Genomic DNA, 18,729 nt, shown 5'->3' on the forward strand with positions numbered 1-18,729 from the left:
AATCTTCTGGCAACTTCATGACTTACTGTATGAAATACCATTGTGGGCAAACTTGCATCTTCTTTGAAAAAAAAACAAAAAACAATGAGGTCCCTCTTTTTTTTTTTTTTTTAACAGGCAGGGCCGAAAAGTTGGCCGATCAAGACAACACTATCCCAGTGGGTCCGGGGGCATGCCCCGCTAAATTTTTGTGTTCTGGCCTATCATTTTTTTCTTTTTTTCGTTGTTTTACCTCCCAAAAGCAGGGGGGAAGGGCGGGGCCGGGCCGGGGCGTCCCCCCAACTATGCCGCCGGATCAAAAATTAAAAAAAAAAATAATTTGCCTACGTTTTATTTTGATTGTTAATCACTAACAATGTGGTCTACAAGCACACTCAGGAAATTTTTATTCCGGGCCGTCGACCGAGGCTCTATGTCGGACCTCATGTCCATGTGTCGCCAAATTTCTGGTGCCACAGCTGCCAGGATGTTTCCACATGAAGTACCCACCCAATCAGGGGGAAGGTGTGTGGTGTCCCCATTCCTATTGTGGGGTCCAGCAGGCCTGGAATAATTATGTTTGTTCCTCCGACCATGAAGGTTGTATTGAAAAAAACGTCTATAGCACCAAATGTTACCTGTACACAATATATTAATTTTTTTAATTTTTTATAATTTTTTCCCCCAAAATGACTCTGGGACATGCATGATGCTTCTGACCGCCGGTCACAAACTTTTTCTAGCCCTGGGGTCCTGTGTGGAAGTTTCTTTTCGTTTTAATCTCTTACCTAAACGATTTCGCGTTCTTTGAACAACTTTAAAGGGAAGATATATTTTGTTCTCACATCAATTGTCTTGGGCTCTCCGCAAGTATTATACTTTACATTTTACATAATTTTTATATTTGACATACAGAAACTCCAGTGAAACACAATGTAATTGTATTGAAAGAAACAATCTCATCGTTTATTAATAAAAATGCCATTAAAATAGAAATAATAACAGTAACACTTACTGCTACTAAAACACACTTTTTTTTTAATACAAAAATATTCATGAATAAATGGATGTCGTTCATCAGTGACATCATAAAAAGATATAGGCTTGAATTTACATTATATATTGTACATGTAACAAATTATATCTAACAACATATTGTGTCAATTGAATATTTTAATTGCTTGCATTTTATTCTGACAACGTTCCAAACAAACTCTTGAATAAGCGTCACACCAGATAAAATTTTTTATTCTGAGCGCTGCTCCCCACAAAGCGCCATTCTGTTTATTAGAGATATATTCTAATTTCAATGAAACATTACTAGAGAAAACATAATAACATGTTCTGATGTTTCGTATCACCAGGATCCTTTTAGATCCAGATTTAAATTTAAACAATTAATGCTTCAACAGGGCTATGTACAATATGGTACAAATTTAATGACAATAAGGGGTCGTTCACAATTATCAACATTCACAAGTGTACAAACAGTACTGTTTTTCGGTACCACTCCATTCCTCTGAAATTGTATATAAAAATGTTGGATTTTGCCAAACCATTCTCCATTTTTTGTAAAGTACCATAATTTGTTACTTCAAAATGTATACAATATCCATGGTTATATTATAATTGGTCATAAAAAATCTATTATTTAAATATTTTCCATGCTATTTTTTTAATATTTTGAATAATATTTTCATGCAAATTTGTTTGTACTCCTTCCCTGTACTGTATAATAGTGAATGACCCCTAACACTACTAATACAAAATAATATTATTTAATCAATATTTTACTAATTAGAGCATTAAAACAATAATTCAATTGAATTGTATCTATCACTGCTCCTTTTGGGAGCTTAATGTTATTGCATAGTACTGTATCTTATATGAAACCAATCACTTTAAATAGAAAAAAAAATTATACATCTTTTCCATGTTAAAATTAAGCTATTTATTGTTAATATTGAGTTTCATGAATTCAAAAAAATATACATATTCACATGATTCAGAAGAAAAATTTATATACCTGTATAAAAAATATTAAATAATCATAACAAATGTAATTATTTACCAATTATTTTGTAGTACTGTATACGCAACACCTTAAGTAATAAGGAGTGTCCTTAATATACAAGTTATCAAAATCCCCTCAAAATTCTAATTATCTTTTGCAATATTTTATTATATTTATGGTAAACTTGGATTTTAGAATCTATCTGTCACCTAATGGATGAGATAACATACACAATTTAAAAGCATGATCAAATATAATATGCAACATCTCGAATGAAAGCCCAAATGTACGGTAGAGGTAGAAAGAGGTGGTAGATTCTAAGTGAAGACGCATGAGTTACAACTGCACTGTAGTTCTTGGGAGACTGTATGTGTTTCTGCTGCTTCAGACTGCATTTTTTACATTGCGGATACAGTTTCTGTTGAGTTTTTGGATAGCGCAAAACACCAAACAGATATTTCTTCCCTCTGTTGTTGTGTGATAACTATAAGGAAGCAAATAAAATATTATTCCTAAATACCATAATACAAAACGAAGATATTCCTAATTATAAATTATAGCTGTAAAATATTTATATCCTCTTACACAATAAACACAATAAATTACAGTACTTAATTGCCTTGGACCAAAGAAAAGAACCATATATACTGTAATTATAATTGTAGGCTTATGGTACAACTATTTGTATAAAATATACATCATTAATGGGAAAGATTCCCTGAATAAACTGTGTTCTTTAATGGTGGAATGATCAGTGTATTTAGAGGAGTGGGGACAATTCTTCAGCTAGAATACAGTGTCTAAGAATCGGGTAAATCAGATAAGTCTGAAAATGATTTACTCAAATGTGATTGTCTCCAACTTACTGCCAATGGTGGTTGATGGTCTGCAATGAATGATTTTGAAAACCATTTTCTTCCACAGGTGTGACAACCAAGTTTTCGTCCCATTTGCATAATTTTTACCCTCTGACTTTTATGGGCATACCGATGAGAACCAACAATGCCAACATTAGCAAATGCACCTGGAGTATGAACAGGTTTATATATTAAAACAAAATTGCAAAGAAAAACAATGTGGTATCTTAAAGACAATAGTCAATCTGAAAAAAAAAATGTATGAAGGAAATGGTAAGAAATACATTTTCAAGGTATGCGCATGGATTGTGAGATTATACAAAATTATATAGTTAATATACCTGGATGTTTGACACTACTTGGTAATACCGATGAAAAGCGCCCTCTACAGGCTTTGAACACAACAACTGTCCCGATGAAATAAACCGTCAATAGCTTCAAATCCTCATGGTTGTTCAGGCTGTATGGTTTGGGTAATGCGGAATATGATGGCTCTGAAACAAAAAGTTACACTATGATAATCAGAGGTAAACCCTTCTTAAAATACCAATCTTGGGTGCACTGCTTTAGTGTTGAACCCAGTTCTCACTCACTAGTAGTAGACTGATGCATGTTTCCTTTAGCACTTATTTGATTCTTCAGTCAAGTAAAAAACGAAAAAGAACCAAGTAGATTATATTTCTATTTGATATATTTTGTCAAAAAGAGAAAAATCATGGCAACATTAAAACAACTGAACAAAGTGTAAATGTTTTAATGTAAAGTGGTTCTTCCAAAAGTTAGTGGGGCACAGCATAAATTAATTCAATTTATTTTAACAATAACAGACATTAAATATCTTGTTCTATTTTAAAGTTTCATCATGTTTATATTCTAATTTTAGTGTCGACATTAATATTTAAAATTTCTTTTCTAACTTTTAATCTTAGCAAGTAATTTAATTTTCTGTTTATATTTTATTATATGTAATAACTAAAGTCTCTTGTACTTTTAATAATAAATTTGTTATTAATAAAGTATGATGAAATCACATCACAAATAATAAATTTAAAAAATTACATTATATAAACCAAAAAAAAAAAGATTCAATTTGATATTAAATAGTATTATGGGTAAAGGACTTGTCATTCAACTCATAATATGTTTAACCAAGTTGCAATCCTTTCAATTCATTATTAGCCTTAAGGACTGTCAAGGTGCTCTACAACAATTAAAAAAAAATTAGGCCTAGGCTAGGCTATACCATGGACTGAGAAGTAAACAGGTAACAGAAGTTTACAGATGAAGGCGAAACTACGCCTGTTAATTAACCGCTCTGCAAATTTCAATTCTCTTGCAATGTCTATGGAGGGTTCTGTGGAGACGTGTTGCATTTCCTGAGATTTAGGTTAAAAATGTGAATTCAAGCTTATATTATTGAACTTACGGTACTTACGAAAGAGGATTCCTAGGCCTAGACCAGTGCTTATTCAATTTATTTTTTAAAAACATTGATAGACTGCAGAAGAATGAAGAGAAGAATGACAAAGTGAAATCCTAGGCCTACCTCGCCAAGAAAAATATGCTCTCTCACGAAGGCGATCAGAAGCCTCAGTCAAGGCGACGGAAGCTGCACATCCAGACATTCCTACGGCGGCTAGGCCTAGGGCTGATGCAAATATTGATCCATTAGTGATAGCTAATATTCTAAATACAGTATGCTGGATTAAACCTAGACTTACTGGAAAAACAAAGGCACCAATAGATGACGAATATAAAACTGCTTTGTTATCATATCCCCAAAAATCAACGACTTTTTTACTCGCTGTATAGACATCTTGAATACCCCTCATTTTTTCAAACTCATAATACGCCTAGGCCTAACCGCTCAAACACCGGACAAAAATCTGTGGAACTTCCCGCATGTTGTTCAAACAGGCTATTCAGCAGGGGAAACTCTGGTGGCGTCGCCAGAGGGGAAGGAGTGAGAGGTGGGAGAGTGAGAGGGGGAGAGTGAGAGGGGGGAAGTGAGAGGGGGGAGAGTGAGGAGGAAAAGGTACATTTTTGAGGAGGGGGAGGGGAGACGAAAGTGGGCGTGGTCGGACGTCGATTAAAATGTTTCGAAAGTGGTCCAGGGGCAGAGCCCCCGAAAATAACGGTTCGTCATAGTAAATGATAAAGTATTAAAGTAAAAGTAAAAGAAGTATATTTTTTTTTCTCCCCGAGGAATTGTGGTTTTTCTTGTGGGGGGTGGGGGGAGGATTCCTATTCGAAGAGAAATATAGCGAGGGGAAATATATCTTTTAACGACGCCATGGGCCAACCCCTTAAAGGGACAGTAAAAGGCCTGTATCTATATTCTTTAGTTATAAGGAGACAGGCCTAGGGGACACTAGTTTTTTTTGTTTTTGTTTTTTTTTAATTGTATCAAAACATCTAGGCCTACGTGGTGAGTCATAAGAAGTATTTCTTCAAGTTTATATTTTGAGCAATTATAATTCCCTCAGCATCAAAGGCAATAGTCCTATGATAATAATTTAAAGTTCCTTGTATCTAGATACAAAGTGTTATAACCTTGATAAAACCCGGATATTAAGTTAAGGATCGATATTTTAGTTAAAAATTTAAAAAAATATTTTTTTTGGATTTTCCCTAAACGTGGCCAATACATTTTTTTTTAAACCTAATTGTAGGCCCTGCTAGTACAGTACACCACGTTCAACCAAAATTTTTGACCATGACATCCAATAAATCCAATTTAAAAAAAGAATATTTGGTCATTGCACTTGTATCATAAATTTTTTTTTATTCCCCGACAAATCTCTCATCCACTTCCGACTCTCCTAGATCCTAGCCCTCCCTGTAGCTTCACCACTGCTATTAAGTAATTAAGTAATAAGTAATTAAGTATAGTTCCTACCTGAACTCTGGACTGAGTGATGGCTGTGACCATAGGCGTAGATCCCGGGGGTGGGGGGAATGGGGATATATCCCCCCCAATATTTGACAAGGGGGATGGTCCATTGTATCATCCCCCCCAATATTTTGACTATGTATGGGATAGAATGGAGATTTACACACTTCAAAGACTGTCACAGAAATAATTTGCACTGTATTATGCGCTTACAAAGATGAAAATTAGCATAATGTATTAATGTTGATACTGAAAAATATTTTTCTACGCCACTGGCTGTGACTGACTGAGTAAATGACTGACTGATCGATCTATCGATTAATTAATTTGGTTGAATAATTGATCGATCGATAGATTCAATGGCGTACCGTACCGCAGGTTCAGCAGGTTCGTCGATGGGCCCCCAAGCTACAGGGGCCCCGATCTATAAGGGCCCCCGATCTATAAGGGCACCTCCCCCTTATAAAAAGAAAATCTAATAAAGTAACACGGTACATAAATAAAAATCTAGATTGATAGTATTTATCTTTACATCTGCACACATTATAAGTTTAAAAAAAACAAAACCACATGTTAGCGGTTCATTGAAAATTTGTCCCCGATCTCCAGGACCCCCTTATCATTTAAAATTGTTAATTTTATAATCAATTACCGTACCATGCCAAAGCCCCTGCCCAGTTGTAAAAATTGTCACTCAAACGCCAATGTCATCGTGATGGATGGAAATCACTGTGAAACAGATCGTCATATAAGTTACCAACAAATATCGCTTGTCAGCGAAACTGTCCTTTCTTTTGCTCTAGTGTAAAGACTTTGCCGCTGATTCGCTGAATGATTACTGGGGCGTTTGTCCCTGTACCGTGATATGGGCACTTTGGATTTCATTATTCCTTGCTTGAAAACACTTCACTTTAGCCTGCATGGTGTACTTATATAGCGTGAGACTTACGCTTTCAGGCCCCATCTCAAGCTCTTTTTGTGAAATTTCATACTTTTTTCCAATAATTCACAATAGATCGATTGCAGTTTCATGTGTAAAAGTATGCTTGAACTTATTGCACAAACGATAGTGTCAGTTGTTTTTCATTATGCAGCTCACTTGATGTCGGCATCAAGTGGTGGCTAAAGTTTTCTAATTTTCTAATTAAGACAATTTTCTGAGGGTGCCTTTTCCAGACATCTTTGGATGCTCTAGATCAAACAAATCCGCACCTCGCCCCAACCCCGTACAAGGTGAAGCTGTGCTGTGGAGTTTCAAGCCAGCAGCTATGATAATGTCTCCATCACTCATTCATTCCATCTTCATCATTGTCGTCATCATCATCACCTTATCGTCCTATAATTATTTCATTTTTTTCTTATCTAAATTTTAAACAAAAAGGGAAAAAATCCTTCTTCAAGTAGGAAAAAAAAAAAAAGAAAAAATAAGACCCCTGGTTTTAGTGCTCTTTAACTTTCATTTTGTCGATTTAGTCTAGCCTATCTGCCAATATTTGATTAAATAATTAAAAAATGCTTACAAAGTAACCGGTATAGACCTACTAAAAGCAAATTGCATGAGGCGTTTGATTTATTTAAAAACGCAATAGGCCTACAGTAGGCCTACAATTCAATTGATTTTACATCTCAATAGCGAGAAAATCAAGTTGTTAATGTCTCAAGCCCAATTAATTCGGCAAGAGAGAAAACCGTACCAGAGACTGTCCTTTACTCCAAATTCAAAAGATAATAGATTAAGATTTACTGTAGTTATAGTTCCTTCTGCTATAGATTTTATTTATACTTCACCATAAATTGAAAAATAATAAATTTTACAATAGGCCTATACTCGATTTCATGGGAATGATGTTCAGGCGGGGGATGGTATATGAATTACTTCAGTAAAAGTGTAGTAATTGCTAAGGGCCCCGGCGGTACTCTCGAACTAGGGCCCCTCAGAACCTGGTTACGCCACTGGATCGATTGATCAGTCGATCAATTGATTGATTGATCAGTATCAACTCCCCGGACAGCTCCCTGGATTGATTGACATTGAGCATAATACGGTAGGTCGTCGCGACTTTGACGACGTCGGATCAACTTGGTTGAGGGCGGGCGTTTAATTGAAACTTCAATCATGGCTCATCCAGGCTCACTCGTACACAAAAAGAAAGAATTTATTAACATGTCTGCCCCCCTGGGATACGTCCCAGGGTTGGGTAGAGGGTATGTATACATTATAAATATTATGATGAACATGTTTTACAGATTAATCTTTTGATGTAAATTCTAGATAAGGAGACGAAAATCTAGGCCTGGCTAAGCTCTGCTGTGGTTGATACTCAGGTTCGGAAGCAGCAGCCGGAAGCTTTGTCTTCCCCGTCACTTATTCAAAGCGTGTGGTCTATCATATGCCTGGGATAGGCCTAGACAGTCATACTGTAACAGTGGCAATCAAGACAATGAGTTTTCCATTAAGACGCACTTTTGAGTACTTTTCTTTGCGCTAATGCACTTTAGTACTGTAACACTTCTATCTTCAAAACTTGTCTTTTTACCTACTGTCTGCTCCTAACAATATCTTACGATGTTTCTTCATTCAGATTCTGCTTAATAACATCGGATTTTACTTGTTTACTTACTTGTTTACTTGTTTCCCAAGAGAGTCTCATGGGTATAGAGGCCAAGCAAAACGATGCTTATAGGCCCCTCGAAAAAAAACAGTATATTTAAAATTTAACATAGGGCACAAATTTGAGCGGATGGTCAGCCAAACGTACTTCGATTGCAGATTTAAATAAATTAATAGAACTAGAGTTAACGTCTTCATTCGATAAGGAATTCCACAGCCAAATTGACCTAAATGAAAAAGCACGACTTCTAATAAGTGTCCTACAGTGCTGATGTTTAATCTTAAATGAGTGACCTCTAGTTCTAGCACCTTTATCAAACTCAAAAAATAAATCACCCGAAACCCTATCAATTCCATGGACAATTTTAAAAAGCTGTAAAATATCCGATCTCTGTCTACGAAATGCTAGAGTTGGAAGATTCAAAACTTTAAGTCTAACTTCGTACGGAAAATACATTACCTCTAAAAACATCTTAGCATTTTATTACTAAAAACCATGGCTTTTAACGCCTAATATGGCTCCATCCGTCATCTCCAATGGCGAATTGACGATCGAGCCTAATGCTGTTGCCAGAATTCAAACTTTATGATTTGGTGTTGCCAGAATTAGTAAATCAAAATGAAGCTTCAGATATTCAGAACTCGATGGCTCGTGAAAGAAGGGAAAAGGAAGGCAGCAGAACATGCATACATTATGAAAGAATGTATAAATAAATATATGCAGGTCCTAAGTTCAATGTCCTAGGTGTAATAATGGCCATGATTGACAAATGATTGATTGTAATAATTTTTGGGTCTAAACATAATACAGGTCTTATGCATTTTAGGGTCTAAATGTAATAAAGGTTCTAAGTGTAATAATTTTTGTGCCTAAATGTAATAAAGGTCCTATGTGTAATAAGTTTTGGGTCTAAATGTAGCAAAGGGTCTAATTAATAATATTGCACTGTACCAGAACAACGATATAAACAATACAGCTAAAAATACAAATAACAATTTATGAAAAGGCATCTTTATAACAAAATGAAAAAAAAACAAAAAAAAACCTGGCAACGAACAGAGCTGTCCTTAAAATTGGATAACAACCTGGCAATTAATTATTTATAAACAAACATCGCGAGTCGCTACCGTCATGAATCGCTGGGAAAGAACATTGTTTTTATTAATAAAATGCTAAAAACTGGTGTAATTAGTGAGAGAACTGGATGAAAAAGAATCGTAAGATATTGTTAGGAGCGCACAGTAGGTAAAAAGACAATTTTTTAAGATAGAAGTGTTACAGTACTAAAGTGCATTAGCGCCCTTTTCTTAAACTGGCTAGGCTACTCAGACTTGTCAGATTACTGATGATAAGCCAGACTGTTACTGTTATAGTAAGGCCTAGTAGTGCGCAGGGAATATATCTGCCACGCAAAACTTTGGCCTAGCTAGAGTCCGTGCATTTGGAAAACAAGGGCTGATTTTCACACAAATTTTGCCAAAAACTAGGCTATAATATAATATAATATATATTTTGTAGTAGTAATTACTTTTTTCTATGTGCCCTTATTTCACTTGTAGATTTGAGCAACCCATATTTTTCACTCAGGACAAGGCATTAGGTGAAAAATATTGTATCTATACTTAAATTTCTAGACATTGTGCTTGAGGATATATTTCCCTACTTTTCATTCTAGTCAATTAAAAGTTCACTTTTTCTTTCTGATTTGCAGTGCTACAGGTTTCACTACACGGTCTGATATTGGACCTGCTAGAGAAGCAACAGACATCAGGTGAGTTCTAACACCCTAGTATAAATATTTAGAATTGCATTTTCTCTTTGCTGTATACTCCAATATGAACAGCTTTTGAGTGGTTGGCACTTTTAATTTGGGATTTCAATTGGTTAAAAGGCATTTTACCTATTAGTACATTTTATCGGTTATTCATGGTTGGTATAAATATTTAATTTTTAAGGGCCTGGCAATCGAAATAACGTTATTTGGCAAGGGTGGATTTAAGGGGCCCCCTTTTGGGAGGGAAAAAAAGAAAGAAAAAGAAAAAAAAATGATAGCTTAGAATGCCTCAAATGTTATTTTCAGTCATCTAGAACACAAAAATTTCACGGGGTATGCCCCGGACCCCCCAGGATCTGTCTCTTATACACATCTAGATGTGTATAAGAGACAGAAAATGTTATCTCTGAAATTAGCTGTAGGTTGCGATTTCTCTACAGGAATAATACATGCTTGGATTTTTCTAGCAGAAAGAAGTTGTGTTCTGCTCTTATCCAGTGTATATTTGGCTATGGTGCATCCTCTTGGTATGCTAGTCTGAATAAATCTCTGAAACGTAAATTACAGGTTAACCAGAATAAGATGGCACGTTTAATTATTGGTGCCAATAATATGTTTCATATCGGATATGAAGAGCTATCCAGTCTCGGTTATCTTAATGTGGAGAACAGAGCTAAATACCTTAGACTCTGTCATGTTTCCAGAATTTTTCATAACCGTCATACCTCTTATGTATTCCAAGTTCTCCAGAGTCTGTAATCGTCGTAATCACCTTACTCAAAACAATATGTACAATTTCACTGTTCATAGAACATCTGGTATCGAGTCAAAGTCTTTCTTCAATTTAGGTATCAAAGACTGGAATGCGCTTCCCAATGATTTAAAAATTATTGAAAGCGAGATGCTGTTTAAATAGAAGCTAAAAAAGCTTATTGTTGCTGATATCCTTGTACAACTATCCTGATTTCCTGATATCCGTTTTTCTTAATAAGCTTATACAGTATTTATCTTTTCGTTTAAGTTTATATTTTTTATAATCATATTTCATAAATATCATACCGTCTTTTATATATTTGGGCCTCTATATTTATATACTGATTCTGATGTTCTGCTTTGGACCCCATTGGAAATAAATCAACTTGTAGTTGATTTTTATGGGTCGTCTATGCATTAATTCTCGGCTTCTACTGCCAATTTTTATCTGATTTTTGTATGTCATTGTTTTGTAAATTGTTGTATTTAAATGGATGCTAAATAAATAAATGAAAATAAATGAAAAATGAAAAGGGGTGACGCCATTAGGGGTGGGGAGGAGAGGATCCGTCGGGGAGAGCTTCCTCTCCCCCCGCCGAAACAGAGTAGGTCTATGTACTGTATTTTCTACATATTAGTAGACTCTAAAATCAAATTAATAAAGCCAACTTTTCTCCCATCGGGGACATCGCCCCTCCCCCCTCTCGTCGGGGACCTCGGACGCCCTCTGCACTACATCCCTTTTTAGGGAGATTATGGCACCTCCAGGTAACCGGAAATGGCACTCTCAGACATAAATTTGAATATGGTTATCTTTTTGTCTCCATTTTTTTTAATTTTGAAAAATATGTGAGGGAGGGGTTTCCCATTTGAATCCGCCACTGATCTGGTTAATGAACTTTCGTAATATTTAGTATTATTTTGCTGCACATTGTGATACACATTGGCAATGCTTTCCCTGAGAAAATTGATAATAAAGCAGTGAAAACGTGAATATATTATGAATTTGTGGGATATGGGTTAATTTCCGGGAGATACCTGCTTGCTTGCAGGAGTGCGGGAGACCGTCCCGATTTCCAGGAGACTTCCGCGAGTTCCAAGAGACTTGGGACCCCTGAACTAAATTACTGAATGAAACTAGCTTGATAGAGATTCTGCAAATTTTTTATTTATATAGTTCAATGGGTATTCAGGGAGTCTATTCTCACGAGGTCCATATGAAAAAGATGATGAAGAAGCAGATGCAATCTATGATGCCATTGACAAGAGGATGGATGAGAAGAGGAAGGAAAGAAGGTTTGTAGAAAATTTTCAGCATTCCAAATATGTCTTATAAATTAAATGTCGATGAAAGATGCTTGTTAATTGAATAGTTTTATATAAAATCTATTTACAGAGAGAAAAGACTACGTGAAGAAATTGAAAAATATCGTCAAGAGAGGCCTAAGATTCAACAGCAGTTTTCTGATTTGAAGGTAAATATGAAGGAATTACAGTTATCAATAATGGGTACTATACCTTTTAAATAAAAACGATAATAGTAATAATAATAATAATAATAACAATAAAATATACTTTTGATTTAACTTAACTACCAACTACACTTTTTCTGTTTCTTTTCCACCTCCCCTATAAACATAATACTGTATTATGATAATAATAATAATAAGACTTATTTAGTCTATAATGTATAAGTGTATAATGAAAGAAAATAAAGAAAACTAAGAAATTGCAAAAACAGTTTGAAGAACTCTTTTAAAAAATCAAAGTGGTACAAGTAAATATTAAATAGTATTTTATTCCAAAGACAGTGAGTCGCAAATGACCTATCACTCCTATGAACGTGTTTGACCTAGGCTCAACAAGCAGAAGTTTGTCAGTACTGGACCACAGTGTTGGTGATGGCACGTACCACACCAGTAGTTCACAAATTTACTTTAGACCTTCACCTGTGTAACACTAAATCCTGTAGGAAGGGTGTTATTTTTGCTTTGATTTTGTTTGACTCTTATCATTTTATTGAATTCTGTATAGCGTAAGCTAGCTGAAGTATCGGAAGATGAATGGACAAGTATCCCGGAAGTTGGTGATGCTAGAAACAAAGCTCAGAGAAATCAACGTGCTGATAAGTAAGTCTCCCTTGTATTTACTAAGTTGAAGGAAGTTTTGATAGCATTTATGCTTCAGATCAGATTTTTATTTCTTATTATTTCATTCAAAATTATGTCCAGAGCAAAACCACTAGACAAGGTTCTAGTATGGTTATGCTATGACACCTAAACTGAATTTTACAACAAATTTAAATTACAATGCACTTTAAATAGCAGAAATTTACCATAGGTCTTTGTATAATTTTACCCCCTTAAAAATTTTCATGATCAGAGGCAAAACAAATTTTTGTTGCAGGCCTGTCCTGGGCTTTTGCTTGGGAAACACTGGTATGTAAAATCAGATGTAAAATAAGGGTGTGGTCTTATACCTAAGGAATTATGATATCTTATTTTCATCCATTACTGAATGATTTACCAATTAAAAATGTGGGTCTCAGGATGGACTTCTTTTAGTTGTTCAAAAAAGCTGATTAGCTCTGTTGGCTAAACTAGTGTTAGCCACTGTGTGTGCACTAAACCATGGAGATCTCTAAGTCCCTGGTTCAACTCCCATCACTGCCTTGGCTGGAGAGCTGAAATGCAAGGTACAATAGTGCGCTGTCTTTCGGACCATGTGCATCTTAAAGATTGCAGTACACTCTTTGGAAAAGAGTAAGGGATTGTCTCCCTGTGAACTGCCCAATCACTACCAAAAGGACCCCACTGAATCTCAGAATTTGTGAGTTATCATTGGTGTTTACACCGGATAAATTCATCCATCGTCCAGTTTTTTAACCCTGGACTTCGGGATTAGAACCGAATAAGTTACAGCTTCACTCAATCCAGGTTATATTGCATTAACTGTCATCGTATCACTTATATTTCTGCAGGATCACACCGGTTCCAGACAGTTTCCTTGCCAAGCATGCTGGTGGCCAGGACCATCACACAGTTCTTGACCCCATGCAACAGGTAACGATGAGAATAGTTGTTCATTAACCTACAGCACTTTATAGCCTATTGGAAAAGTGCTATATAATTAAACACACATTTAAAAAGAATAGTGTTAATACAGTTGAACTTGCCTAAATCAAATCCAAAATGGCATCGACTTAGATAAACTTTTACTTGCAGATCGCTAATTAATGGAAAACAATCAATTTAGCAAGTAAAATAAAATTGACTTAGAAATAATTTGATGTTAGGCAACCTTGATTTAGGCAAGTTAAACTGTAAATGCTATAATATATTGATCAAATGTGTCCCACCTATCATATACAGGATTCATGTGTCCAAGTATGCTGCTGGGGATAGGGTCGGGATCTGTGTCAGACCTAAAGTATTAATTTGCCTATCAAAAACATTATTTTGATTGCCAATTCCTAATAATATGGTCTAAAAGCACAATTTTGGGGCAACTAAGCCATCAAAAGCCCCTCACCATGAACCCCACCAGGACCCTGATTGAGGCTCTTCTAGGCCCTCTTGATGCGGACACAGCTGTCGGACACTGCTGTCAGACATTTTGCAATCTTCATAAGCCAGTTTCTGGAGCCACCACTTCTCCACTTCTTCTTTCGTATATTATTGTAATTTATGTATTCCATACATTTTGATTCAATTTTCCATGCAGAGCACTGTTTTAACTGTTCTTTATTTGAAGGTGGATCTTGATGCTCCTCTATCTTGAGCTAACTCCCTTTTCCCAGAGGTCGCTTTTAATGACTTCATCCCATGCTTTCCATATGCTCAACCAATATTAATCTGCCCATTTAAATACAGTTCCTGATGCCACCTATACGTTGAGTCTATCCCAAAGTTATTATGTGGGCCTTCTATCTTTTAAACTGACGTGCCACATCAAGCGCATCATCTTCATCTCTAAATTAACAAAAATTCATTCATTCCCATGTTCATTCCTCTAAATTTAATGAATGCATATCTCCTATTTTTAATGATATTTATTTTTTCTGTATAGAATTATGGAGGTTTCCAAACACCATATCCTGGTTTGATGTCGTCTGGTTTGATGACCCCCTCTGGTGAATATGATTTGAGGAAGATAGGTGAAGCTAGAAACACCTTGATGGATGTACGACTCAATCAGGTAACTACCATTATTTCGAAGACAATATCGATCATTAATAGTTTATAGTCCTTTTCCAAGAAGACTTGTTCCACCACCAGAACCATAGGCTAGTGTACTGTTCAAGCCGGCGCTATTATTATAGCTGTACGTTTCAGCGCCTCTGCCTTAACTGCTGGGCCATCCAACTCAAAACAAAATGCCTAACTTCTAGATTTATTGTTAAACACACTTTTTTTGTGCGCTACATTTTAGGTGTCTGATTCCGTGAGTGGACAGACTGTGGTTGATCCCAAAGGATACTTGACTGACTTACAAAGTATGCTGCCCTCTTACAGTGGTGATGTGGCAGACGTCAAGAAGGCTCATTTACTTTTGAAGAGTGTTCGTGAAACCAATCCAAAGCATCCACCAGGTAGGCGATCACTTTTCAAGGATCTCTAAATTTAGTTCCATGGCCAAATTTAAATCGTGTGCTTAAATATTTTCATTGCAAATCGTGTGCTTAAATATTTTCATTGCAATTCTACCTGAGAGTATAGGCCATTTAATGTGTATATAAGGGGTTATAATTGTGTGCATTTTGATGTATCCAATATTAGTTCAATAGAAAACATTGCTTTTTTTTTATATGGAGCAAAAGATTTGTATAGGTGTTCTTCAGATGGGATTCACATAGTTGTATAATAATTAATAAAACAATGAATGAAAAAATGGATGGAAGGACGGACGGACGGACTGATGGATAGACAGATGAATTGATTAATTGATTTTGAATTCTGATCTTCTTGTCAGTCTATATTTTATCATAAATTTGATTTTTTTTTTTTTTTTTTTTGAACTGAACTCTTTTTATTACTCTTTTTATTATTGTGTACTGTATGTGTCTATTGCAGCATGGATTGCCTCAGCTCGTCTTGAGGAGGTGACAGGTAAACTGCAGGCTGCCAGGAACATCATTATGGATGGCTGTGAGGCTTGTCCAAAGAGTGAAGATGTGTGGTTAGAAGCAGCTAGGCTCCAGGTACTATTCTACTAAATTCATCAGCATAAGACATGCCTTTTACTATATATAACAGTGGACCAGGGAAATATACACTCTATGATGCACAAATAAGTTGCAGCATGGTGGCTAAGATGTTTGCCTCCCTATCATTTCTAATGTTAATAAAATGTTTTGCAAGTGTGTTTTATCAAACAAAGTTGTTTGCTGTTCTCTCTCCAATTAGAGACCATTTTTGGGACTAGGGTTTCCATGGTCTTTAGCAGCTTTGATATCTAATTAGAATAATAATGATATTTGTTAATATTGGACCACAGACAAATGGTCATTAATTGGAGGTTGTCTTTGATTGAAGGGTCTTTAATTAGAGTTAGTCCAGTATTTGGGACACTTGATGCATCTTGCTTGAGTCCTTGGGCAAGGACATTTCCTTATACTGTATTGGTCTTCCTCAACCCAAGAGTAATAATCTTGCTTATCCATATACTGGGAAATTAAATGTGCATGATGAGTTGCAAATGCTCTCAACCCCCATCCCCATCCCCAGCACTGTACAATCTGGCCGAAATATCAAGGAGAGATGGGAACTCTAGCCTGTGAGCTCTGAACTCTTTTTTTCAAATTTACTTACCTAGTTTTATTTTGGTTAACTTGTTTCTCAGCCTGGTGACGCTGCTAAGGCAGTTATAACCCAAGCAGCTAGGCATCTTCCACAGTCTGTGAAAATCTGGATTAGGGCTTCTGACTTGGAATCTGAAATCAAACAGAAGAAAAGGGTTTTGCGTAAAGGTAAGAGAACATTAGGGATCCACAGGTGTTTTGGATTGACAGTCAATCAGTATCAATTGAGTAGCTTAATACATTTTTCTATTAGATGTAAGAAATGGATGTAATACTTTGTTGTTTTAGTATTAATGTACATTTTTATAAACTAAACTATTTTTTAAATGTAGATAGTATTACATTTGTAGTATATTGCATTTGACTTTGTGGATTATTATGTTACTAATAACTATTAACAAAGTAACCAAGTTTTTTTAAGCATGTGGGGAGAATTAAATAAGATTAATAATTATTTTTGCCTGAATGATTATAGCACTGGAGCATATTCCAAATTCGGTTAAGTTATGGAAAGCAGCAGTAGAATTAGAAGATCCGACCGATGCTAAGATCTTGCTTGGTAGATCTGTGGAATGTTGTCCAACCAGTGTTGAAGTAAGTGTGTAATTATTGTGCTTTCATTTTATTTTTATTTTTAATGCCTGATTTTTCCATATTTGGATGTGGTATGACATCATTATGCCCATATATGTGTATGATATAACATCAACTTGCCCAAATATATGTGAAAGTCATATGTATTTGGCACATGCAACTTTATAGTTTAGATAAAGCTTTAGGTCACAGGCCGAGTTGTTTTATCTGTGAGATAAATTTAAGACATGTTTAGTATTCAAACTCATTGCCTTAGGATTAGCTACAGCTTATTACTTGAATATCATAATTTAATTTTCCAGCTGTGGTTGGCACTAGCTAAACTGGAGAATTATGACAATGCTAGGAAAGTGTTGAACAAAGCACGTGAGAACATTCCTACTGATCGGCAGATCTGGATCACCGCCGCCAAACTTGAAGAAGCCAATAACAACTCTCAGATGGTGGACAAAATTATTGACAGAGGTAGGTCTATTTAAATTCTATAAAAACCATTGAAACTACAGTACCAAGTTTACAATTATTAGTAAAACAATAATATGCTCATGTTTTTAATCTTTATAGAGTAGTGATTTTATGTTTTGATGTTGATGTCTTTTGCTCAAGTTTGATTATTCATTTGCTATTGCTATAAGAAAAGTTTGAATAAATATATAAAGACCATGGAGATTTTTACATAACCTTGGTTCCCAGTTCAATTCCATCTGCAGCTCACCGTCTTTTAGATGAGACATTAAAGTTGTTGGTCTTGTTGCCCATGTCTGTTAAAGAATGTAGGAAAAAGTAGAGGATGGTTTCCTGGAGTACTGCTCAATTCACCACCTGAAGGACCCCCAATGGAACAAGTCTTCAGAATTTTGCAGGATTATCCTTTGTGCATTTTGCACTGATTAAATCCAATCCAATACTTAAGCAAAGCAACCAGCCTCTAACTGACAACCCCTGAAGTTTCATAGCCTTATTGGACTGCTCAAAATTCCTCCACAACACTTTTTTTAGTTCCTATGCATGTAATGCAATAGGAACTATTGTAATCACTTGCTATTTCCTATATTTTTTATTGTGTGTAGTGTGTGCGTGTGTGTGTAGACATTTATGCAAATGCGCATGCGTCAAAGAAAAGTTTTCCGACATTTTGTCGCGATGCGAAGATGGATGTGAAGTTTCTGCAGAGTTTAGTCAGGGCTCACGCTAACCGACCGGAAAGTCAGCATGGATGAAACTATTTTGGTTTTACGGCAAAAAAAATCAACTGCTGTAGGCATAGGTATTTTGAAGAAGGCCTAAAATAAAACTAAAATGTTTTAATACTTGCTGAAATACATCGTTTTTTCCTTTAGATCTCCATTTTTCACTAAGTCCATGCGACGTTATTTTCTGTTGTACGTATGATTAGTTGTATGAAGGTACTATATCCCCGACATTTGGCTATGCAGCAATGTACCCTTTGAAT

At 35.6% G+C, this 18,729-nt stretch overlaps 2 protein-coding genes across 2 annotated transcripts in view; one reads left to right on the top strand and one right to left on the bottom strand.

Annotated features, from left to right (window-relative positions):
* Positions 1-915: 915 nt before the first annotated feature.
* LOC117119644 lies at positions 916-4,757 on the bottom strand. The gene is made up of 4 exons (XM_033264478.1): positions 4,397-4,757; positions 3,192-3,344; positions 2,860-3,017; positions 916-2,477 (listed from the first exon to the last, which is right to left on the bottom strand). The coding sequence occupies exons 1-4, from the start codon at positions 4,680-4,682 to the stop codon at positions 2,241-2,243; spliced, it is 834 nt and encodes a 277-aa protein (XP_033120369.1). The 5' UTR covers positions 4,683-4,757; the 3' UTR covers positions 916-2,240.
* A 3,088-nt stretch (positions 4,758-7,845) lies between these two features.
* The window catches only part of LOC117120057 (pre-mRNA-processing factor 6-like), an 18,976-nt gene continuing 8,092 nt past the window's right edge, over positions 7,846-18,729 (top strand). The window contains 13 exon segments of the mRNA XM_033265067.1: positions 7,846-7,948; positions 10,067-10,120; positions 10,570-10,696; positions 12,024-12,178; positions 12,279-12,357; positions 12,917-13,011; positions 13,863-13,944; positions 14,951-15,079; positions 15,314-15,473; positions 15,955-16,082; positions 16,724-16,850; positions 17,158-17,276; positions 17,579-17,741. Coding sequence (XP_033120958.1) covers positions 7,860-7,948; positions 10,067-10,120; positions 10,570-10,696; positions 12,024-12,178; positions 12,279-12,357; positions 12,917-13,011; positions 13,863-13,944; positions 14,951-15,079; positions 15,314-15,473; positions 15,955-16,082; positions 16,724-16,850; positions 17,158-17,276; positions 17,579-17,741 — 1,507 coding nt within the window. The 5' untranslated portion in view covers positions 7,846-7,859.

The sequence above is a fragment of the Anneissia japonica genome, unplaced genomic scaffold (genome assembly GCF_011630105.1).
Source record: "Anneissia japonica isolate Jap-2015-1 unplaced genomic scaffold, ASM1163010v1 scaffold287752_len1182401_cov188, whole genome shotgun sequence".
Classification (NCBI taxonomy): Eukaryota; Metazoa; Echinodermata; class Crinoidea; order Comatulida; family Comatulidae; genus Anneissia; species Anneissia japonica.